This window comes from Sceloporus occidentalis, unplaced genomic scaffold (genome assembly GCF_023333645.1).
Source record: "Sceloporus occidentalis isolate IW3139 unplaced genomic scaffold, rSceOcc1.0.p SCAF_23, whole genome shotgun sequence".
Taxonomy (NCBI): Eukaryota; Metazoa; Chordata; class Lepidosauria; order Squamata; family Phrynosomatidae; genus Sceloporus; species Sceloporus occidentalis.
The window spans coordinates 6076307-6101161 of record NW_028317003.1 but is presented as its reverse complement, the minus strand read 5'-3'; the positions used below and the strand labels follow the sequence as shown (position 1 = coordinate 6101161).

Genomic DNA, 24855 nt, shown 5'->3' with positions numbered 1-24855 from the left:
TTCTTCACTGATGTCTGCCAAACTTCACAGGGAAATTATTTTATTGCGTTTTTAAAGCATACATTTCAATGTTGCAATTTATTTCTTGCACAGCATATGTGTAACACTGGAAAAAAACACCACATTTTGTTCACCAACATCCCCCGGTTCCAACAAGGCCTCACATGCATGGTTCATGTATTTTTTGAGGAAGCTATGAGGGCAAAACTGGAACATGTGCATTTACATTTTTTTAAATATTTGTTTTCATCAGATTACTTGTAAGTGACAGGTTTAGGCCGCTGACATCAATCAGGGAGACCGATCAATAATCAGCGACTTAAAATGTCACCGACAAGTGATCAGATAATAATTATGATTTTTTCATTTATTAATAATTTGTGTTTTTTCATAATTACCCTAGATGACCCCTCTCTCTTTGTAGAGCAGGGTCATCCGTGGGCTGCCATAATGATCCGATCACTCCTATTGGCCAGGAGCGATCTGATCAGCCCAGCATTTGACCTGGAAGCACCCTGGACTTTCAGGTCAGTGCTGTTATTTTTTTTTAATTCTTATTATTATTTTATTAATTTTTTTTTTTTATTTTTTTTTAATTATTATTATTATTTTTTACATTATTTTTTTTAACTCTTTCAATGCTGATGCTCCATTGAAGCACAGCATTGATTGATATTTAGCCCTGCAATGCTGCGATGGGGGTCATACACAATCGCAGCATTGAAGAGGTTAACTGAGGAAGGGTGGGGGTGGGGGGGTCTGGTCTCCACACTCATGTGGAGACCAAAGAACCCTGTCTCCCTGTCCCTGAAGCTGCCTCTGGCAGCTGGGACACAATCTCCAATAGACTGGAGATTGTAGGGGAGGAGTCTCTCTGATCAGTCCTACAGGACTGATCAGAGGACTTCTGGGGGGTCGTTTTTGCTGTTGCTGGTCTGCCTGGGCTTCCAGGCAGACCACCAGCAGCAGAACCCCCTAAAAAACGGGAATTAACCCCTTCAATGCCGCAATCGCGGCATTGAATGCCGCGATCGCGGCATTGAATGGGTTAACGCTGCACTGACGCTCTCATGGAGCGATCAGGCAGCAGGGGGGTGTTGGATCAGGTCCCCACACTTGTGTGGGGACCCATTCAATACCCCCCCCTTCCCTGAAGCTGCCTGTGGCAGCTGAAACCGCGATTGCAGATTTTTCTGCAATCGCTGTTTCTGCCTACAAAATCACTCCGTGGGAGTGATCGTGGGCTTGGGGGCGGGCTTAGACAGGCTGTGCTGTCTGCCCAGGAGTCCTGGGCAGACAGCAGCAGCAACGCCCCCACGATCACCCACCGCGATTGTGGTGATGTGGGGGCGTTTTTTGGAGGAGACGTACCTGGTACTTCCTGGTCTACCGGTGACTGTTTACCAGGAAGTACCAGGTACGTCCCGGTACTGAAGGGGTTAATGTATTTTGGTCAACTCAACTACTTTAGTGATAATTATCATACCAAAATCATTCATAAATGAAAAAAAGGGGAATCATAACTAAACAAACATATTGTAAAACACTGAAAGGCTCTAGGTGTTGAAGTACAAAGTACCCACAGTAAAGAAGGTGAAAAAAAGAGTAAACAATATTTAAAAACTCTATGACACAAGTCATTTTAAAATAACATGAAATGGATCAGAAAGCAGGTGTTGTTAATGTTGTTACTGACTATTGTAGCTGGAAACTGCTGATTTTGTAATGGAAAATCCTCATAGGCGTACAAAGAGCCTTTATCACTCCCATCACTCCTGTGTTCCAATGGCATGTTGTGTTTGCTAATCCAAGCTGAAGTTTATACGGCCAACTGGTAATCACAAAGCCCTTTTGCAATCTTGTTAGACAGTATCTCCCAAAAGTGAGTACACCCCTCACATTTGTGTAATTATTTTATTATATCTTTTCATGTGACAACACTGAAGAAATGACACTCTACTACAAAGTAATGAGCGTACAGCCTGTATAACAGTGTAAATTTGCTGTCCCCTCAAATATAACTAAACACACAGCCATTAATGTCTAATACCTTGGCAAAAAAAGTGAGTACACCCCTAAGTGGAAATGTGCAAGTTGGGCCCAATTAGCCATTTCCGCTCCTCCTCATAGAAAATAACTGGACTCATTACAAACCATGGAGTAAAGAAAAAAAGTTTGCCAAGAAGGAAACCTTTGTTCACCGCCTACAGAGCTCTAAAGAGAATGGATCCAATGCCCTCTGCTGGTTCATCTGGTTATATGCGTTCTGAATAAAGATGAATTCTATACACCTTATAGGGCTGACCTAAACAACATGCGATAAATTATCAAATGAATGTTTAGTGACATCAAAAGAGCTATCAGATGCCCTTTACGCTTATTTTTTTTGCACCAACCTGTCAGCCAACATTACGCTACCTATCCCATTGATACTTTAAATATAACCAGTTTGCTTCATTAATATTTCCTCAACAGACTTAGTGTACTTAATGTGCATAACAGTATTACACAATCAACAGCTGCTCCTTTTAACATAATTTGCTCTTTTTCTTTTTTTCTGCTTTTTTTTCTATTATAGAAGGTTTTGAAATTCATCACCTACTGAAAAAAGGAACATTCCATTATTCTGATAAAACTACAAAAAAACTCTACATGACTTGAAAATCCCATGATAGCACAGTAAATGTCTATATATTAATCCTTATAGCAATCTCATTATTTCTATCAATGAGAAAATAAATTAAAAATAGATCAGCTGCCAGCATGCAAGAACTGTTTTTATGTCAACTTTACATTTGTCAGTGTATGCATTTATTAGCTCTTTGGGTTAGAAAATAAGATTTAATGTTTCCCATTAATCAATAACAGAAACAAACTAGCACTCAGATGAACAGAATGGCTCTGTTTTTTTAAATCTCTTAAGGGCGGCCTTATGGGGGAGCATGCCAGGTGGATAATAGATTATTAGCTTATGATTAAATTGCATGTAATTACAGGACTGTTCATCTATTTATTCTTTTTTCATCAAGTTTGATTCTATTTCTTTTGTTAGAACACTATATTGCGGTAGAGCAGGACTGTCCAACTGGCAACCTACCATTTACTCATTTGTGGCCTGTGGCAGCCAGCGTGGTAAGCAGGGGCAGGCTTACTCAGGGGTCTAAAATTCTTCAAGCAGGGCTGGCCTACTCCTAATGGTGGAAGCACATGGGTCATGTGGATGAAACAGCTTTGTGTCCCCTGGATTAATCCGCCAGAGCACTCATGAGGAAAAATGTGTTTTGGGGAAAACATTTCCCATTTCATCTGTCGTGTCGATAAGCTCGCCTTTTGCACCTTGGACCCTTACCTGCACTTTTTATTTCACACCTAATTCTTCCTGGCATTATGGCAGGAGAGGATAGGGTATCTTTTTTGATTACCAGCCATGGGGCTGGGGCCAGAAATGTTGCTAATAACTGTAAACCCTGTAACTGCTATAACTGCTTGCCTTGCCCAATATACTTGCAGCATGTATTTTTATCTGTGACCCCAGTCAAGAGACATGTCTTACCCACATTAGGGATTATCAAAACTATTGGAGGGTATTGGAGAGTATGCTGACTTTCTATGGTTTTTTGGAAGTAAATGTTTGTTTTTAAGTTTCTATCTTTTATTAGATAAAGTCAATCATCTTGTAGATGGTCCTCGCTTAATTTCTTTTGTATACATGCATATTCATCACCATTATTATTTTCCAAATAATCCTTTACATTAGCTACACTAGACACACAAGCTAGTGAATTAACACGTGTTCCTCCATCAGCAGATCGGGTGCTACAGTCTGTGCCCTCCGGCTAGATATGCCCAATCAACAGACCTGTAATATCCAGCACTTAAGTGATGAGGTGGTCGCTGGCTTTAAAGTGCCAGGGCTGCTTTATTTTTCCCATTCTGGCCTTGGTTATCACACTAGATTTTTAACATCTAAAACAGTGTCTAATGCAGATTTAAAAATTGGAAAACTAGCCAGATTGTGCTACGTATATAGTTATGTAATTCTTTTGATTTATTTAGTAAAGCAGGAGTTGGTAGCAGAGTTGTGGATTCAACTCTGTGAATTCATTCATTATAAAGGGTCATCCCTGGCAGGTTTACTTTGCAAAAAATTGCCCTTGCATAAGGAACAGTTAATTGGTTGAGGGAGTATTGAGGAAATCTTTGAAATTTGTAATAAAAGGTGAATATGTATCTATTAATTAATTAATGTATCTATTCTATCATTAACTGGCATCTTCCACACCTTTAGCTTGCAGAAATGGGATATCAAAAATATTTTAAAAATGACATAACATTTTTAGAAATGCCACAAAAAGGCCTTTCAGTGTTACAAACAATAGAACTGAAAAATGTGTCTAGTTTTACACAATTTCTTTTTATATGTCTGTGAATAACCTGTGCCTCAAACCTCCCAAATTATTATCATTGTATTAAATCCAGATGCCTTTGATCTAAACTGCTGACGCATAATCTGCCTAAAGACCTAAAACCTCTATAAAATACCAAGCACCAATCACCCTAATGGGTAACATTCTAGTATATCATAACATAAACATAATATGTGGTTTTTGGCTACCATCAAAAGTCTCCAAGCTTACTCAGTGTTACAAGTTTTAGGAAAAACATAAAAAAATACATCCTAATTATGGCAGCGTTTTGCCTTGTAATTGTAGAAGTATACCATTTTGAGCCAACAGAAAATGTTACCATATGTGTATCATAGACCCAACACTCCCTCCCAGCCGTGGGTAATATACTGTACATTGCACTTTCATACCCACGAACTTCTTACAGTTATTATTGTCATGCTTTTTATGGGACGTCAAGGAGGCAGGTAGCCATGCAGGAAGACTTGCCACTTACCCTCCCTAGAGATTAAGTACGGTGCAGGGTTCTCTGAGACTCTGAGTGAAAACCAATGAGCCCCCAGGTGTGCCAGTTACATTACCTTTCAAATAAACTATTACAATCTTTATTTATTGCCCATGGTACTGAGAAACAGCCCATGACACTATCTAATGTAAAAAAAAAACTAGAATACAGCAAGAATGAACATTTTCAATGAACATATTGAATAGAACACAACATATTTATACGCAGAAACATCAAGACAACAACCAGGAATAAACAACAGAACAAAAGGGCTCAATCACATCAGTAGATAGTTGAATTACATCACACAAGATTTAACAAGAGGAAGTTTGACCATGTCAGAGTTGTCACCAGCACTTAACACCTTGATGGCTTTGTTTGACTACCTGTTGTGTATTTGCTAATCAGCTACACAATAGCCCCTCCTTCACACCGTTACACACGTTATTTTAACTAGAACAATTTAAAAACTAATTAACTTAAGGTGCAGGGAAACAATGACCATTGAAGGGGCCTCCCATGCTGTGAGCAGATAATACAGCATAAAATGTACACAGACTGACAAGTGACCCCCCCATATTTCCCCATGGTTCAGATGCCCAGGTTGAACGTTGGCACTTGCCTACAAGACTACATAGTTCAGAGGGGGGCTGTGTCTCTCCCAGCAATGTAGTTCCGTCACAATTATCATTAATTATCATCAGTTAAACCATCTACAAATACATTATGAAAACTTTTAATGAAAATAAGCTATATACAGGATCAGCTTCCAGGTTAACAGATATCAATAACTCTTTAATATATAATAGATTTTAAGTTACTAAAATACTAAACAAACCACATTACATTCATAATAGTCCAATGTGTCCTCTGCAGCTGGGCTCTCCTCCTCACTAGTAAATCCCTCCATCTAACTGCCAGTTATGTGATGTCACAAAGGAAGCCAAACCCATAGGACATTATGTGATCGTATTGTGATGTGATGTTATGATGTCACTTGCCAGCACTAGCTACTGAACATTAAATTATCACAAATTAACCCATTACGGATCTTACGGATTTTACGTTGCAGGGCCAAAGCAATTATCGTATTTTTGCTGTCTTTCTTCAACCGTTAGTTCCAATAAGGGTAGACAGGCTTTTTACATAATTCTGACACCGTTGATATGTTGCCTTGGTTTATATTGGTAAGGTTGCTGTGATTTTCACAGTTTCCTCACCCCATCTCGGCTGCCCCTATATTTTCTTCTCTGTCTCTAAAATGCTGTATTGGTACACAGGGAAGGGCTGAAGTGGGTGCACTGTACCCAGTAACCAAGGCGCCTGTCTGGGTCACGTAACGTGCATTATGCGACCCCTCGGTAATAGGGGTTCAGCAGTGCGGCATTGGAGACTGGTCTCTGTGAAGAGAGAGAGGGGAGGAAGGGGGAGTAGTGTGTGTACTCTACTGTTAGAGCCAGCATGTATGTGTGTATGTATAGTGCTAGAGTCAGTTTTTGTTTTGTTTATAGTGTGTATATTATATATATATATATTACTTATTATGTTATGATAGTTCATTATGTTACTAAAGTAACCACAAACTTAATGAACTATCATAACATCTGGTATTCCCTTGGATCTTAATCCTTCACTTTATTATATTTATTGTAAATAAAGTTGAAGTGCTTTTAACCTGAACCTGTATGTGGCACTAACACCTATCACATCAATAGCCCTGATACCAAGGACTGGTCTTAAGCTATCAAATACCCTGTGCAAAATCCACCCAGTCTGACCTTAAAAAAAAGGAGGATACTCGCATAAACCCATCACAGTGAAAACATACATCCCCACATCAACACACACAAACGCAAGCGCACTGAGGCACTGAAATATGCATGCTGATGCACATCTCAGCCTCTGTCTGCACCCTGCTTTGGCTGGTTTATAGACCTCTTTTGGCGAGTGACCTGGCTTTACCTCTGTTTCTGTAATCTGGCTATGGTTCAGGCAAGTAACCTGACCTTGCTTCTGTTATCTGACTACAGCACCTTTCCACGTAACCCACTCCTTTCCTGCTTCTATTATCTATCTACAACCCTTGGCGAATATTCTGACTTTGTTCTTACACTGTGATTGCAACCTTCAAAAAGTTACCCCACACCTCTCCCTTTCTGTCCAATTTTCTGCACCTTGGCCCAGTTCAGGTACACCTTTCCCTTCCAGGTCATCTCCCAACTGGTGCATTATAACAGACACACATCTTTCCTGCAGCTGGATTTAAGAACAAGCTTGTAGATCAGGTGGGTCTCGATACACACTGCACAACTTACGGTATTTTACACGTTATCATCACAGAGCATGTGGAAGGATTTTGAATGCTTCCTGTAGATAGATCATGGTGTCCAGAACAATCCCTGGACTAAAGCGTTATAAATCAGAGACTAAATGTGACATCCTAAATACATGGATAACACCGGTGAGATTTATACACTTGCACAAGCGCCTGCATTTGGAAGTACTTTGCCTGTGACAAGATGTCCGCTCATGTTAACAAGAACAAGACCCACTGTACTGATGGCAGAGCATCAGGGATATAGGCATAAATCCCAACTTTCCTGAACCTGGAAATCAGATAATCATTAATCATTCCCAACTGGCTTACAAACTGTTGCCTTTGCAGCTCATACCTCAATCATAGCTCCCACATGGCCTTCTTGCAAACCAGCTGAAACTGTGTGCTGGGATATGGCATCATATCCTGGCATTCTGCCTCAATACTAAAGCAAGTCCATCGTCTTGCAACAGCCCCACAACACAACAATAAATGCCCTTGAACTGTTGAGGTTTGCATAGGTCATCTACAGCACTCAACATGCTAAGACAGATGCTGATGCTACACACATGGGCAGATACACACGCTATTTTAAAATCACATTGCACATTAGAGAAACAGTTCTCATTCTTTGCCTGTACAAGCAATTTTGAATATTTTCTGTAGATGGCAGCATGTAGAAGAACTCATTTTGCCCTTAAATCTACATAATGTTTGTACCTGCATTCTTATTTCAGATAAGAAAATATCAGATGATCTACCTAAACATTTTCATGTCTTAAATTATAAAATATTCCCAAGCCCTGGTGCAACCACTTTTGTGAGTCACGGCGTCAATAATCTCTGGGGGTTGTGAAAGCCGTAGTCAGGTTCCCATTCTTTTAATAAAAATATACTTTTTTATGTGTGCCTTTTGGAATGTTTGTGGTCTTTCACAGATGTGGGCACCTAAGAGGCTACACTAAGCTGCTAGTTCCATGCACCTCCTGTTTAGCATCAGAAATCTGATCAACAGTGCCCAGATTGTCTTTACCAGACATTGTGCCAAAGTATTTGCTTATCCAGCACCCATTATTCATCATGTTTTACTCGAAACACATCTTGTTTAGATAGCCCAGCCAACCTGTTAGAAGTCAATACTTCTGTATGTGTGTGGGGGTGGTGTGTGTATGTGTGTATGCATGTTAATGGGCAAGCATCAGGGGTGCAAGGCATTCTCCTGTAGCAGAAGTATTGATTGTCGCCAGAAACCAGCCCTATAGCTGTCATGAGTTCATGACAGCCAGGAAGATGGGCTAAAGTGCCAATGAAGCTTAAAGGGTAAAGCCAGTGGCTGTGCACAATGGTTCACACAAGAACACCGCAGAACATGGGAAGGCTGTGAGGAGGCTTCACAGAGCTAAGAGAGAGGACTAATTGTGCCATAAAGTCACTCTGTGGAACATGTCCATTTACTGCATAATGTTGTTGAAATTTGTTTGCAAAGTACATTTCCACAAAACTCTGGTGATACAATCCATGACTGCCTGTGAAAAATCTACACTGAGGCGATGGATTTTTTTAAAGCACATTACTGTTCATTCTACTTCACCGGACCGGTCCTCAACCTAATAGCACCCCAGGCAAGGAGGCTCTTCCTTGCACCACACATGGTCACGCCAATGTTTGTCTTGTGCCGCCCGGCACGTATTGTGGAGGCTTCCAATGCCCTCTGTCAGGTATCAAATCACATTGGTGGCGTTTCCTGGGATTGCTGACGGTGCCCTTTGGACCGTCACCCCAGGGTGCCTGGCACCCTTTGGACCGTCACCCCAGGCTGCCTGGCATCCTTTGGACCGTCACCCCAGGCTGCCTGGCACCCTTTGGACCGTCACCCCAGGCTGCCTGGCACCCTTTGGACCGTCACCCCAGGCTGCCTGGCACCCATTGGACCGTCACCCCAGGCTGCCTGCCACCCTTTGGACCGTCACCCCAGGCTGCCTGGCACCAACACCAGCTGTGCTGCCTCCCACTATACAATGTGAAGGCTTCCTGTCTTATTTCCTCAAAAGAGTAGCAACAAACGTGACCATTTTAAGAGATTCTTATGTAGACAGGAATTGCTGTCCACACTTTCCATGTAGCCAGCAGGTATGAGTGTGATCAGCACACGCGTGGGGTATGAGGGAAATGCCTGTAAGCAGCCCCCACACCAGGCACACAGTAAGGGGGCAGCGCCATGTCGTGTGATCCCACCTCGGGCGGAGCTGATGCTGTCCCAGAGCCTTCCTACCCAGAAGTAACATCACTTCATCACCCCACCCGCCCCGCTTGTCCGGGTCCCGCACAGCTCGAGGTCCGGGGATTGGAGACGGTAGGGCTGCCCGTGCATGTACCGACCACCATGTCCCATAGTGTGACTGTCATCCGGACCACAACCAGCAGTAGCAATGTTCTCCAGTCCAGCTCCGGCCTGTTCGACAGGGGTTACTCGAGGTCCTGGACCGGCATGCTCAAGCTGGGTCAGATGGTACGTACTGCCTCTAAACCTTAAAACGACTTAACTTTCAAAACATTTATACGGTTTGGTTTTTTTTTTTTTAAAAAAAAGCAGCCGGGGGATTCGAACGCGCAATACGACAATAGGGATGCCTGGAGGATAGCGAACGACGGCCCTGCATAAACTAACGTTTTTAGCTTGGCATTCACGGGGTTAAAAAAATAACACTCCGTGGGGGAGCTCAAACTCGCGGCAGGTATGCTGCGGCTGCCAGGATGCGTCTCTACTTTTATCTATTATAAAAGGCGGCAAAGAGTAACCAACTGGATGTACTAAAGAATTCACCAAAGTTCAGTGTGTTCTTAAAGTCATAAAAGCGCTGTTGTGTTGGAAGCATTTTATGTGCCGTCTTTAGGAGTTTATAAAACAGCATTATTAGGTTAAAGGGTTAAACTGTCTCAATAAGTGGGGATATTATATTGCTTTTAATGGTAACTGTCTCCTGTTGGGGAAAAAAAAAAGGCCTTAAAAAGGTGCTCCTGCTCCATGACCCTGGAACCTCTCCAACTTTCCCCTCAGCAATAGCAATGCAAGAAAATGGAGGGAACTCACTTGGTTGCAGTAAAAACACTTACTTAAAAAAATAGCAAACTAATACATATCGGTGTGGTTTTAAAGTCTCAGATATACTGGCTGCTTCTCGTATTTCGCACTTAATCAGAAAACGATTAAGCGTCCCTGTAAGTGTGAAACGCGTGAGGTAGTCAGCGTGTCTGAGACATCAAAGATGCATCGCTATTACTACTAGTTTTACTTTATTTGCGTGAAATAGAAAAGGTTGTGTTAAGTAATAAAGGATGTTACGTAGACTTCTGTAATTTACTTCTGCTGGGTTTTTTGTTGTTGTTCCAGTCCGAGTCTGTTACTGGGACCCAAACCCCTCTGTCCCTCTTTCCCCAGTTAAAAATCCCTTTAATGGTTGTACAAATGAAACAAGTTCTTTTTTTTTTCTTTCCGCCCAACAGCAATTTATTGGGAGAGATGTATTAAGGTGTTGCAAGTGTATGCTAATCTCTTGCTATACAATGATATGTATAACTGGAATTAGGGACCAAATGTAATGGATGCTGGACCCCCATTTTAGCAAGATTATTGGGGCTGCAATTTTACGTTGATTTATAATGGTAAAATTGTAACATTTTGCATCTTAGCCTCTTGTTTCCATTTCTGTGTGTAATAACACCAGTCTACGAAGCGTTGCTTCCCTAATGCCTGTTGTGTATCGGCCGTTGTTGTATGTGTGATGAGATTAGTCTGGTGCTGGTGTGACATTGTGTTATGTGTTAGTTATGTTAATCGTTTCCTGTGTGGCTATATAAACTATACCCAATCTCTATAAATTGTGTTCTCCTGCATCATGGTGTTGCGTGTCATTTCTGGTTGTACGGTTGGGAGACCTTCTTCCCCGCAGGAATGCCTTTACACCAAGAACCCATCCTGTAGCTGGCTTTCACTAAGAGGAAAGTGGCAATGACAGCCGTGGCCGATTTTTGCATTTATTAAGTGGTACTCATAGTCTGTTTTTTTTGTTTTTTTAATGTTGACTATTTTATACCCTAATAATCTGCACATATGTCCATATCACTTCCAGTTGTATTTTTTATTTCCATGTTTATAAATAACAGGGAACATGGTTTCACTTTAGATAGTGTTGCTTTTTCAGCACAAGTGATCCAGCAGGAGACTAGGATAAATTACCACTTGTATTCTACTTGAGTTTTTTTTTTACATGTAAAGCACAGCAGTTCCCTTTCACTACCCACGTGAAGATTGCAAGGTAAATCACGCATTTCTGTTTAATAGCTGTGAATAGCATTTCTAAGGTATTTTTCAGTAAGTTTCCATAACATTTGTTGGTTTGAATTCCGTTTTCTGTAGGCCCTCTTGTGTTCTATATTTTCCTTTTGTAAAGTTATTTAAAAAAAACAAATTTTAAACAAGAATTTGGAAACTTTATCTTTTTGCATTTAGAAACCGCACCCTAAAAGTTTGGTGCTTTTTTAAAGAAAAACATTTTTTAATAGACATGCTGCCACTCTGTCTCCCCCCCCCGAGATATGCTGCCACTCTCCCCCACCCGAGATATGCTGCCACTCTGTCCCCCCCCGAGATATGCTGCCACAGTCCCCCCCCGAGATATGCTGCCACTGTCCTCCTCTTCCTCTCCCAGAGATATGCTGCCACTATCCTCCTCCTCCTCCCCCCCGAGATATGCTGCCCCTCTGCCCCCCCCCCCCCGACTTACCAGAGCAGACTCCCGGGTGTCTTGCGGGGCCGGAGGGGGACATCTACGCAATACGCGTATACAACTTCCGGTGCCGGGACTCAGCGGATGTGCCGGCACCGGAAGTTGTATACGCGTATTGCGTAGATGTCCCCCGCCGGCCCCGCAAGACACCCGGGAGTCTGCTCTGGTAAAGTCTTGGGGGCAGAGGTAAAACGCATTGTGCGGACGTTCACCGCTGCCGGTGAACGTCTGCACGATGCGCTTAGACAATCTCCCGTGCCAGCACTCCCCCCGTGGGAAGTGCTGGCAGGTGAGGCTGTCTGAGCGTATCAGAGAGTAGGATACGGGTCCCCTGCACCTCTGCGGGGGATCTGTATCCTAACCCTGGAGCTTGCCCGGCGCCCGGAACTGCATGTCCCGGGCGTCGGGCGCTAGACCCCGAATATAGGCCGCACCCCCACTTTAAAGACTTAAAGTGGGGGAAAAAAGCGCGGCCTATATTCGAGCCAATACGGTATATATAAATATATAGAAGTAAGAAGCCACTGTGCTTTTCTCATCATAGCATCACAGTGCTTTCTTGTATAAAAAAAGTGCCCCTTCCTAATTACCTCTCATCTTTCTCATTACCTCTCCTCTTTCTGTTCATCTCAGCACTTTCTCTTTATCTCTCCTCATTACTATCGCTTCCCGTTCTCTCCATCTCTTACCTTTCTTCCTCTCCAGTTCTTAATTCCTATGGTGTAAAAATTATATAGTGAGCCAGACACAAAAGGTGATACAGCATGACTCCTATCATTCTATAGTGATACAGACACAGTATATCTCCCATCATCATTATTTGCGTTTGCAATTTTGGCTTTTTTGCTCTTACTCACTTTTACCCACACTTTTTCACTCTTACTCATGCTCTCACTCTGCCTCACATGCTCTCCCTCTTTTCTCAATGTCTCTATCTGCTCCACCTAGTTCTTTTGTGTCCCTGTCTCAGATTTGCTTCTTCTCTTGCCTCTTTTTGTTCTTCTGTCTTCTTCTTTTGTCTGCTTCTCCCCATGTATGTGTTTCTTCATCCACTTCTCCATGAACCAGGCCTCCGGTCGGGTGAGAGGGAGTGCCCAGAGGCTCGGCACTTTTGCTGAAGTGCTCTGGGAGGCCTGATTCATGGAAAAGTAGACAAAGAACATATCTCCTTGCACATGATATACTTAACCGCCAGTACCTCCAACACTGGCTCAATGAACAGGCAGTAAACTGAGTCATTGTATTGTTTATTGCAGATATGATAAAGAGTTGTATTGTTTTGTCTAGTTCAATTTTTTTAATCTATTAGTAATAAATACATTTGGTGAAAGCTCCCCCTTTACGTAAAACCTGTATATTCACTTTAGGAAAAAGAAAAAAACTAGAATTACCAGACTAAGATAAACCGATACGTTAGGTAAGCAGTTTACAATCCATATATGTTTTTTCCTATATGCCCCCCTTTTTTATTTAAAAACAAAAACAAACGTTCTTCTGCTGCCTTCATCCATGTGATCCAGAATTGGCTGACATGTAACATTTATTTAGTGGACTCTTTAACCCCTTCGCGACCTTTGCCGGTTCAGGACCGTCATGACATGAAGGTCACTAAATGACCTTTGACGGTCCTGAACCGTCAAAAAGTAAAATAAGCTTAGAAAGTGATCAACGATCACTTTCTTCGCTTAAATGGCGTTACTGTAATGCCTCAATGTCGAGGCATTCAGCAAGGCCGAGATCGGCATCGGGGGCCATGTCTGGCCCCTCCCCGAGGCGTCAACAGCCGCCATACATTGTATGGCGGCGGACGCCCGTTTTAAAAGCGTTTAGGAGGCGATCAACGATCGCCTCCTAAACTTAAATGGTGTCGCTGGAATGCCTCTGGGTGGGCTGTGACCGCTCCGGAGAGCGGTCACAGCCGCCGCTGCCGGTGATCTTCGCCATCAAGCAAGATGGCGGCGGCCCGGGAAATAAAACAATAAAGACGAAAAAGTTCGCTAGAGGGTCTCCAGACCCTCTAGAGAACTGGCTCCACTTGCTGGTTGAATACAGGTACTGCATTCAACCATGCAAGTCAATGGAGCCCAGCTTTCTAATCACTATGTGATTAGTAAAATATTCAAAAAAAATAAAAATAAATAAAAAATGGAAAAAAAATTAAAAAAAAATGTGCTAACATTTAAAAATTATTATGCAGTGATGTCACTAGATGAACCATCCAGTACCAGCAAAATGTGTAAAAAAAATATAAAAAAGTATTAAAAAAATAAAATAAAATTAAAAAATAAAGTTTATTATTTTGAGCAAGTGCTAAAATTTCTCAAAAATCTCAACAAAGAGTTAAAATAAAAGCACTTCAAATACCCAAGGGGTGTCTAATATATATAAAAAAATGGCTGATGGGGTAAATTGGAGTGGCCTAGCTCAAAGATAGGGCATAGGTACAGACTGACCAAAATGGAGAAAAAAAGCGCACTTCCCAAATGTGGCATTTTAAATCTGAAACAACCCGACAAACCCATGCATGTCGGGTATCACTGCACTCAGGAGATGTTCCTGAACACACATTGGGGTGTTGTTTGACAGTGGCATATACCAGGACCTGTATATCTATAACTAAAGTACAATTTGTGTGAAAAAAAAATAAAAAAAATTACTATTACAAAGTTTGACAAAGTGTAGTTCTATAATTGGTGCATGGAAAGGGTTAAAATAACAGCATTTGGAATACCCTGGGGTGTCTAGTTTTCAAAAATATATGGTTTGAATGGGTTAAATTGAGTTAACCGGCTTCAAAGATATTCCAAAGAGGAGAGGGAGGCACAATGACCAAATGACCACCTGAATTACGCATGCCCCAAAAGTAGCCTTTTACCAGCCAAACAATCTGACAAACCCATGCATGTGGGGTATCGCTGTACTCAGGAGAAGTTGCTGAACACACATTGGGGTGTTGTTTGACAGTGACATATACCAGCACCTGTATATCTATAACTAAAGTACAATTTGTGTGGAAAAAAAAATAAAAAAAATTACTATTACAAAGTTTGACAAAGTGTAGTTGTATAATTGGTGCATGGAAAGGGTTAAAATAACAGCATTTGGAATACCCTGGGGTGTCTAGTTTTCAAAAATATATGGTTTGAATGGGTTAAATTGAGTTAACCGGCTTCAAAGATGTTCCAAAGAGGAGATGGAGGCAGACTGACCAGATTTGTTAAAAAAGATTTGGAAATCATAAAACGCTGCTTGTACTTATTGCCCTATAACTTACAAAAAACAGCAAAAAAACATAAAAACATTGGGTATTTCTAAACTCAGGACAAGTAGTAGAATCTATTTAGCTAGTTTTTTTACTTGCTTTTTTAGGTGAGTAAAAGATTTTTCAAATAAAAATCATAAAATGTGTTTTTTTTTCAATTTTTCACCATGTTTTTTTAATTTTTTTATAGTAAATAAGATGATACGATCAAAATAATGGTATCTGAAGAAAGCCCATCTTGTCCTGAAAAAAACAATATATAACTTATGTGGGTACACTAAATGGGTGATGAGAAAATTACAGCTGAACACAAGCACCACAAAAGTGTCAAAACAGCCTCGGTCCCACAGGGTACAAAACGAAAAATGAGCCCGGTCCTTAAGGGGTTAAAGATGTGAAATATTTGGACAGCCCTCGAAGTGTCAGGAATGATGAGGGCATTGCCTCCACTTACATCCTGCTTTTTTAACATTTTTAAGCCCATAGTGAGAAATGGCATGTTATGTTTTTCTTTCTCCTAAATTGCCGCTTTTTTCCATGGTGGTCATTTCCTGGTCATTTCTATATAACGCAACGAGCAAGTCAGACTATGTTATTTCCATCACGTAAATAACTATACGCTTCCTCTTCGGGCCTGAACGGTCAGTGGTCTTTACCAAAACATCTACGGCTTTTGTTTTTGTACTCACACCCCCTACGTATTAGTTCTGTTGCTACACATATGGAGAGCCGCTGAGGTAGGCATATTATAGAACAAGTGACTATTAACACAACGCCACAAATGGCACACATAGCTGTCAGATGTAAAATAAATAACAATACACAGCCTGATTCAAAGCACTTTTTACACTGAGGCGTCTGTTGCACCCTTGGCACCAATGACTTTTTGATGCGTGCTTCTATTTTATTCACATTTTGCAAATAGTTCTCCTCTACTCCTCACTAAATAGCAGGGAGAGGTGGTAAAGCATCCTATATTCAAGAGAATAGAAAAGCACATTATTTTATTTAATTCTAGAACATTTTAGAACAACTTGGCCTGCCACTGCTATATGCATAGCCTCATACGTGGATACAACCTGGGATATGTAAATATGTGATTTGAGAGTAGTATCTGTTGGGAGGATGTGGATTACCTCATGGCAGGAAACAGAACATTCATGCATCGAGTGGGCCACCTGTACACTGTTGTTCTTTTAAAGATTTTTTCAAAACTATTTTATTTTTGGTGTCTTTGTGGTTTTACTGTCAGTGCCATTGCTAAAGTTTCCTTGTGCCTACTTGCTTTTTAAAGCTGTAGACTATAATTTTATTACAGATATTTTGATATTCTCGAAAGCATTTCCTGTGCTCTTTAGTCAAAGGTCATCAGGTGCTGAGAAAGTTTGTAATTCAGTCACTATATTAAATATATCAGTCACGGATGTATATCTACAGACGAAGGACACATTGTTTCTCAATGGTGGAGGATGAAATTCTCGAACCACTTTTAAAGACATGGCTGATATGGGCAAATACAGTATAAATGGTAAAAAGCCAAATGCATGCAGAAGATTCAGGGTGCAAATAAAGAGACTTGTGCCTCTGACTGCATTGTTACGCATTGCACAATGACCTAGGGTCTAGTGGGGTTGACTCCAGTATTTGTGACCCTGATAATTTTGTGCTAACACTGTTATTAAAATCCTGAGTCTGAGAGTCAAGCTCTGTTTATCTATTTCCCTCCCAAGCAAGCTGCCATTGTTTTGTCTTTTTCCTATTTGTTGTCATCATTTTGAGAATTACCCAGTACGCTTTCCTGTATATTTTCTTCCAGCTGACCTTGCTGCTTGCCTTTATTTGCGTGTGGAGCAATGGCTGGACCAATTACAGCGCCTACTGCTATTTTGAAGTTGTGACAATATGCTTCATGATTTTAATTTTCATCTTCTATTTGGTCAACGTCTTCCGGATTTACAGAGCTCTGACGTGCATTTCATGGCCTCTAGCGGTATGTATAAAACTGGTACCCCATGGAAAGCATCTGAGCATATACCAAATTCATTATATTAAATCCAACTTCAGCAACCTTTGAAGGGACACTCCAGCCATTATATACACTTCAATGCATATGATAGCTGCACTGTCCTTTCTGTGGCCCTCCAGCTGCTGCAGGACTACATCTCCCATACTCCTCAGCCAGCCCCTTAGCTGAAAGAGCATTGTGGGAGTTGTAGTTCTGCAGCAGCTGGAGGGCCGCATGTTGGACGCCCCTGAACTAGTCCATCCAAATACTAGTATACCCACTTCTCTCCCTTATTGTACCATAATGCTCCAAAACACAAAAAGAATTGGGACACTGACCTATTTTTTTTTTTCAGGAATTGCTGCACTATGCAATAGGTACATTCCTGCTTCTTATCGCTTCGATTGTGGCTGCTGTAAAAAGTTCTAAGTTAGATGGACTGATAGCCGGAACGGTAAGGATAATTTAAGCATTGTCTGTAAAAAAGATGCTATACTATAGGTACGGTATATCGTTTTCAAGTTTCAATATAATGCTTTCACAATACAGTACTCTCACAATGGCTTAGGAGATATGTGTTGGCTACTTCTCATTTAATGTCGAAACATTAACATTTTGTAACAAATTCTCCACAAATTCACAAATTACCTCCTATACAAATATAAACCTCTGAGAATCCTTTTGTGACTTAATTGTAACAAATTACATGTTAAAAAGCAATTGTGAAGTAGCTAAAATAAATGCTCCATGAAAGATGGAATATCCACATATATTTGCTGGATGCAAAATGTATCAATATAATGAGAAACATGTGAGAATCATTTGGTCATATACAGTGGCATATTCTTGCCTAGACCAACTAGGGATTCTGCAAAACTGGGGTCAGATTTACCTAGTGGATGATCAGGCTCTTTTACTCAAGTGAGATTTCTGATCTTGCCAACACATCCTTTTACACTATGGAGGTATGTGCCTTGGGTTATGCCTAGGGCAGTGACCAAGGTAAGTACATCATTGGTCATAAAACAACTCCACAAATCGAAAGGTTTCCTTTGTCTTAGTGTAAACTGTCCCTCGTGTTCAACCAATACTAGTGTTATGGTGACACTAAATATATTTTTTGTTATTATGTCAAATTATTTCAGAAATATTTCTTTCTTTTAAACTGTAGGTATTTGGATTTATAGCTACCTTCTTATGTATACTGGGCATGTGGCTGTCATACAAAGTCTCATTTGTAGCACAATCGAGCGGTGAGTTTAATTATTGCAACATACACATGCAATTTTGTAAATCCATAAAATCCCACATTTATGTGCTGTGTTACAGTAAAAGAAACATTTTCATTTAACCGGTTAAGGACTGAAATGAGCTAAGAAAATAGTCAAAGATAATTTTTTCACTTTTTCACATCAAGTAATTAGGTTGCAAGGGTGTCTTTTCAGATGCTTCTGAGACCCCCAGCAGGTTGATCACAGGTGCAGCGATCAACTATGTAGGGAAATGGAGCTTATACAACGTTAAAAAAATAATAATAAAAAAATAGTTGGGGGAAAAAAAAAATGTAATAAGATTTAAAAAGAGTATGTCACATGATATCATAAAGGGAACCATCCAGTTCCTAGAAAATGTCAAAACTAAAAAAATAAGCATTTGAAAACAAGATAAATGCTCCTACTGGAGCCCCAGCCCCATCTATAGTACCCCCATTTATGCCCAGTCTATGGCTAGGCAAAGTTATGAAAAGTTATTGTTTTGGTGGTGGAGGTAAACTGTATTGGCTAGCTTTAAAGATTTCCCAAATAGGACATGGGTGAAAAATTTAAACCAAATAAAAAAAAATGTGCACCTCCCAAGTTTGACCCTTTGGCCCCCAAACATCCTGGCAAACCTTTGCATGAGTGGTATCACTGTACTCAGGGGACATTGCTGTAGCAGCTCAGAGTGTTTGGGGGTGTCACGGGGTTCTATACACCTAAAAGTAAATGATCTGTATAGTAACAGCAGAAATGCTTTCAGAAATTAATTTTATTTAAAGGCAGAAAACTGTTTTGCATTTCATTATTCATTGTCTCTTCTAGTAAGCAGTAATATATGCCGTGGTTTATAAAGTGATTATTGTTTTGCCAAGTAACATGTTACCTTATGAACCAGGTCACCATAAAAGATTTAGCATTACAAAGTAACACAATAATTCGATAATACAGTATTTAACATTTCCTGCTTAATGCTATTTTTTGTGTGATGGAAAAGCAAGACACATTTTGAGCCCTTATTTGTTAATTAATAATTGATAATAATTGTGTTCTTAAGATGCTTTCATCACAACACTCTAACCATTTCTTCCTCTGCTGTGATCTCATTTCACTCAAGCGTTTATTGTCAGGGGGCCAAAGCTTTTTAATATTTAGGACCACTGTTTTTTTCCATTATTTGCCAAGGCATCCTTTTATTTTGCTGAATGCACGCCCCATTCTGGCAATAATTTGCATTACCAGTACTTATTCTCAGATTGCCTTTATCCTCCTTGCATCTAATACTTTATACTAAAGAGTACAAACAAAAAAAAAAGAAAATATGAAAAGTAATTTTATTTACAATTCCCCAAAACAACTATAATGTAAGGCTTCCTAGTGAGCAGAAACAAAAATAAAAAGTCTCATCACCATCTATACGATCACTCGCCTTAATAGCCCAACCTATGTCCCCATTTAACAACATAGTGATATGTAGCTATTGTATAGGACAACAATCTTGGGTTGGGAGAGAATAGTTGATTGGAAAAGTAATTTACCCCAGCAAAAAAAAACCATCACATTTGGCCGAAATAAAGTTAACTTTGTCAGCAAAAGTACAAAGGGCTATTAAATTGTTAAGCGGATATAAGGATTGAGTTATGATAACTGGGTTTATTTACCCTAAAAGAAAAGGTGCTTCAGAGTTTATCACAAAAATGTGTATATAGGCAAGTAGAATGCCTTTACAGGGGAACTGTTCATTCCAAGAACTGAGCAAACCTTCTAAGATTGGAATTGCTCCAACTTAAACAGAGTAAGGTATTCTTTACAGTGAGGGCATTAAAACTCTGGACTCCATTACCTACGGAAGTGATGAGTTCAGATAAAGTAGATGATTATTTGCTTTTTGCATAGTATTATGCTTTTGTGTCTGTTTTATATCAGTTTAGCCGCATAAGGAAAGAAACTACATATTTACTACTATGATATGTGTAAATATTTTTTTATAATGTGTTATCTGATAAAAACTTGGTTGTGTTTTGGATATACAGTTGCTAAAGTTAACTTTCTATGGATTTTATTATAGGGGGACACAACTGACTAGGGATCTCCAGTCCCAGGCTACATTGTGCTGTGACTGGCTATTGTGTGAATATGTATGTTTGGGAATTTTTTTAGAAAATAAATGTACTTAAACTAATCAGTAGTCAGTACTTTGTGCAAATGAGACATTAGTGATTAAACATATATTGAGTGAAGGACTGTAATTGGGTGACCTGGTAGTTGTTTAAAAAATAGCATGATTTAGCCATGGAAATAGTTTTTTACTGGCTAGTGCATTACCTCAGTTCTCTGATCTGTTTCAGGCGCCTCTGTATGACTACCTGGCCAGCTGATGATCCCTCAGATGAAGTGAAGTACCTTTTGGAATACCAATGCATTGGAGCACCGTTTGCACTGTTCTAGAACTCATTTATTGTGACCAATGCGTAATGTGAAGTTGTACCTTTAAGTATTTTTCTATTAACATGTGGAAACTGTTTGGTTATTGTTTCCAGTTGCCCTATCATGGCGTAAAATGCGGAACAGGTTGTGGGAAGCACAGATTTTAAACAGGAACTAGTTTGTTGGCTTGAGACGAGACCAAAAGTAGACACATTTAAAAGGGGAAACTATTGTTTTGTTTGTATTGAAGCATCATGCTGGCCTGTAGTTTGCAAAATAAATGTTTTGGGGTTTTTTAAATGTTTTTGAAAGTCTAACTGCCCTTGCTACTCAGACACCATACTGAGCTGATTTCCTGTTTATCAAATGAAGTCATTTCCCCTACGGACTTTCATTAGTCAAAGGCTTCCTCCAAGCTCTTATAGAAAAAATATTACTGCCACATGCTTAAAGACAAAAGGCAGCTTTTAAATGATCATTTCATGTATTAAGGGTAAAGAGAGGTAATCAAAACCAATATCACCCATGTAAAAATGTAATCGCCGCTAAACCAAATAACTGATTGTGCCACCCTTGGCAGCAACAACCGCAATCACACCTTTGCGATAACTGGTAATGAGTCTTTTACATTGGAGGAGTTGTGGCCCACTCTTCTTGGCACAATTGTTTTAGTTCAGATATATTGGAGGGTTTTCGAGCATCAACTGCCTTTTTAAGATCACCCCACAGCATCTCAGTTGGATTCAACTCAGGACTTTGAGTCGGCCACTCCATAACCTTCATTTTGTTTCTTTTGAGTCATTCGGAGGTCAATTTGCTTGTGTGCTTCGGATGATTGCCCTGATGTATAATGCAGCAGAGCTTTTGGTCAGGAACGGATGGCCGGACATTCTCCTTCAAGATTTCCTAGAGAGATAGAGAGAAGAATTCATGGTTCCATCAATTATGGCAAGTCTGGTCCTAAAGCAGCCCCAGACATCACACTACCACCAATGTGTTTGACTGTTGGTATGATGTTCTTATTATGGAATGCTTTGTTCTTGTTATGGAATGATTTGTTTGGTTTATACCAGATGTAACGGGATCCATGTCTTCCAAAAAGTTACACTTTTGACTCATCAGTCCACAAAATATTATCCCAAAAGTGTTGGGAATCATCAAGATGTTTTTTGGCAAATGTGAGACGAGCCTTTGTGTGTTTATTGGTCTGCAGTTGCTTTCTCAGTTCATCGCTCCCATGGGCGCCATTTTTGCCCAGTCTTTCTTATTGCGGAATCGTGAACACTGACCTTAACAGAGGCAAGTGAGGCCTGCGGTTCTTTACATGTTTCTTCATGGGTTCTTCTGGGATCTCCTGGTTGAGTCGTGAATGAGCTCTTGAAGGAATTTTGGTAGGCCGGCTGCTCCTGAGAAGGTTCACCACTGTTCCAAGTTCTCGTCTCTTACCATGGTTTGCTGGAGTACCAGAGCCTTAGAAACGGCTTTATAACCCTTTCCAGACTGATAAATGTCACTGACATCTGTTCTTGAATTTCTTTAGGTCGCGGCATCATGTGCAGCTTTGTGAGACCCTTTAGCCTATTTCACTTTGCAAAACACTTTCATTTATGTTTAGATTCAACAGGGCTGGCAGAAAGCATGCCTGGGTGTGTCTAGTGAAATTGAACTCAATTATCAATTTCACTTAAAAACTGCATTTTTTTTATCTAAAACGCTTAAATATGGAAAATATGCAAAAATAGAAAAAAATCATGAAGGGGTAAATACTTTTTCACTGCACTGTATCTGGTGCTGTAGTTTGTCGATTGGTATAATTGTCCTGCTGTTTAAGATACGGTTCTCCATATTAGAGACATGTATAGGTGGGGTTTTAATATGTTATGTTGCTTCTATTAATATTTAAATAAGATTAAACCTGTTTTATTCAGTGTAGACTGTAGGATTTTGTAAAAGGGACAGATGCTTTAAGACTGAGGTAGTTTCTTGCTTACTGCGGGTAGAAGAGTAAAGGACTTGGTGTGTTTGGGGTTGATTTGCTAAAGGGTGAGTTTGCAGGAGAGTTGTGGTTTCAATTTATTTTCATTGTGCATTATAAAGTTCCAACTCAAATAAGCATTTGCTCCAGAAGAGCTTGGCTGGCCATGCATAACGCACAGTAAAATCAGTGAGGTTTCTCAAAACTTTTTTCAACTATTGAGAAATTTGCCTGTGCTGACCGCTACCTACTATAGTGAAGTAGTTGAGACCGCAACTCTTGCTAACTCTCCCTTTAGTGAATACACCCCTTTGTCTAGTAAATTAGTCTAAGGTAACTTGGAAACTGCCATTCCACATTAACTCGAAAGCTAGCCTTAGGTTGCCTTATATTGACTAACAAAGGACAGCAGGACCTGTTCTGTCCCGCTTGTACCGTCAAACGAAGAATGGTCATTTCTTAGATGTCTTGCATTTTGAACTTGCTTGATAATATCTGCCTTTTGTAATGTGATTAGGTAATATACCGGTAATATAAGATGTATTACATTATACGTCCTTGGGTGTTCATAATGGCTTCTTTCTAAATATCCCATGTGTAAAAATATTATATACCTGGTACAAAGTAGTAACGACAATCAGTAGGACTAGTCGATTGGTTTATGTATTGATTTTACACCGGAATCTCTCTTATACAGAATACCTCAAACGCTCCTTGGGATTAGACTAGGGTAGAATATTTTATTAGAGCAGCTGCCAGATTTCTGACAATCCCTACCAAACACCAAAGTGTTTTGTCCAAAAGTTACTGCCATGTCATTTTATTTTAAACTTCCTACAGTCATGAGAACAGCTTTAGTAGCAGATATACTTGTCATTGGTAGAGGTGTACGAGCATCTACAAGACGATGCACGTAGGGAACAGGACGCCGCATGCCATTACTCTCTATTGGTTGCCAGTACGTCTCCCCGGGATCGTAAGAAATAAAGAAACATTGCATGAAATTACCTGTCTACACCTTTGATAGAAGTAGAGGTGATGTTGGAACTAAATATGATTTTAAATGTTGGATAAGAAGGGGCAACAGTCAAGCTATATCAGTAAGCGGCAGAGGGACAGGCAAAGTGTCCTTGTTTGGGAGACCCCCTTCATCAGATCCCCTTCAGAAAGTCTAGAGCAATCCTTAAAGTTTTTGTTTTGTTCTTTTAGTACTGGAGTTAATTATTTCTGTCTCATATCTGGCTATGGCCTTTCACTTTGTGTGAAAATAAGATTACTCCTACAGCTAGAATTATTTATTATCTTTTATTTATATAGTGCCAACAGTATACGCAGCGCTTCCTAAAATAAATATATTCAAGGATTCTTATATCTGAATTATATTCAGAATTCACAGGCTAGGGCGAACTGATACTAGGCGAAGAGGGCCCTGCCTGCAAAATGACAATCTAATGGGACCTTGGTGATTTACAATTTAATTTAAAAAATCACTATTAGCCTTTTTTAATATATTGAAGTATATGTTTCTCTCTTGAATATATACATTTTCATTGCACTTCCCAACAGTTTTTATTTCTATTTTGCAACTGTTAATTAAATACTTGCTGTGTGTGTGTGTGTGTATGTATATATGTGTGTGTATATATATATATATATATATATATATATATATATATATATATATAATACGGTATATATCGCCTTTAACTATGTGCCTTTTTTTGTAAAATGTATGATGTTTGTTTTAAATGATATTTTTTTATTTTGTGTTTTAAAGCTTCATTAAGAAGCTTCATGCTGGTTTCATTCCAACAGAAAAGAATAAATAAAAATGATATTCCAGGTTATACATTATATAGTATATTCTCCAAGATGTGAATTGTATGCATTTAAAATTATATAAAGGCATTGATAC

General features: G+C 39.9%; 1 protein-coding gene across 1 annotated transcript; it reads left to right on the top strand.

Moving 5' to 3' along the window:
* The first annotated feature begins 9611 nt into the window (after positions 1–9611).
* Positions 9612–23857, top strand: LOC149300746 (CKLF-like MARVEL transmembrane domain-containing protein 7). Its single transcript, XM_089484787.1, has 5 exons — positions 9612–9737; positions 17094–17267; positions 17638–17736; positions 18454–18535; positions 23781–23857. The coding sequence occupies exons 1-5, from the start codon at positions 9612–9614 to the stop codon at positions 23855–23857; spliced, it is 558 nt and encodes a 185-aa protein (XP_089340913.1).
* Positions 23858–24855: the final 998 nt, after the last annotated feature.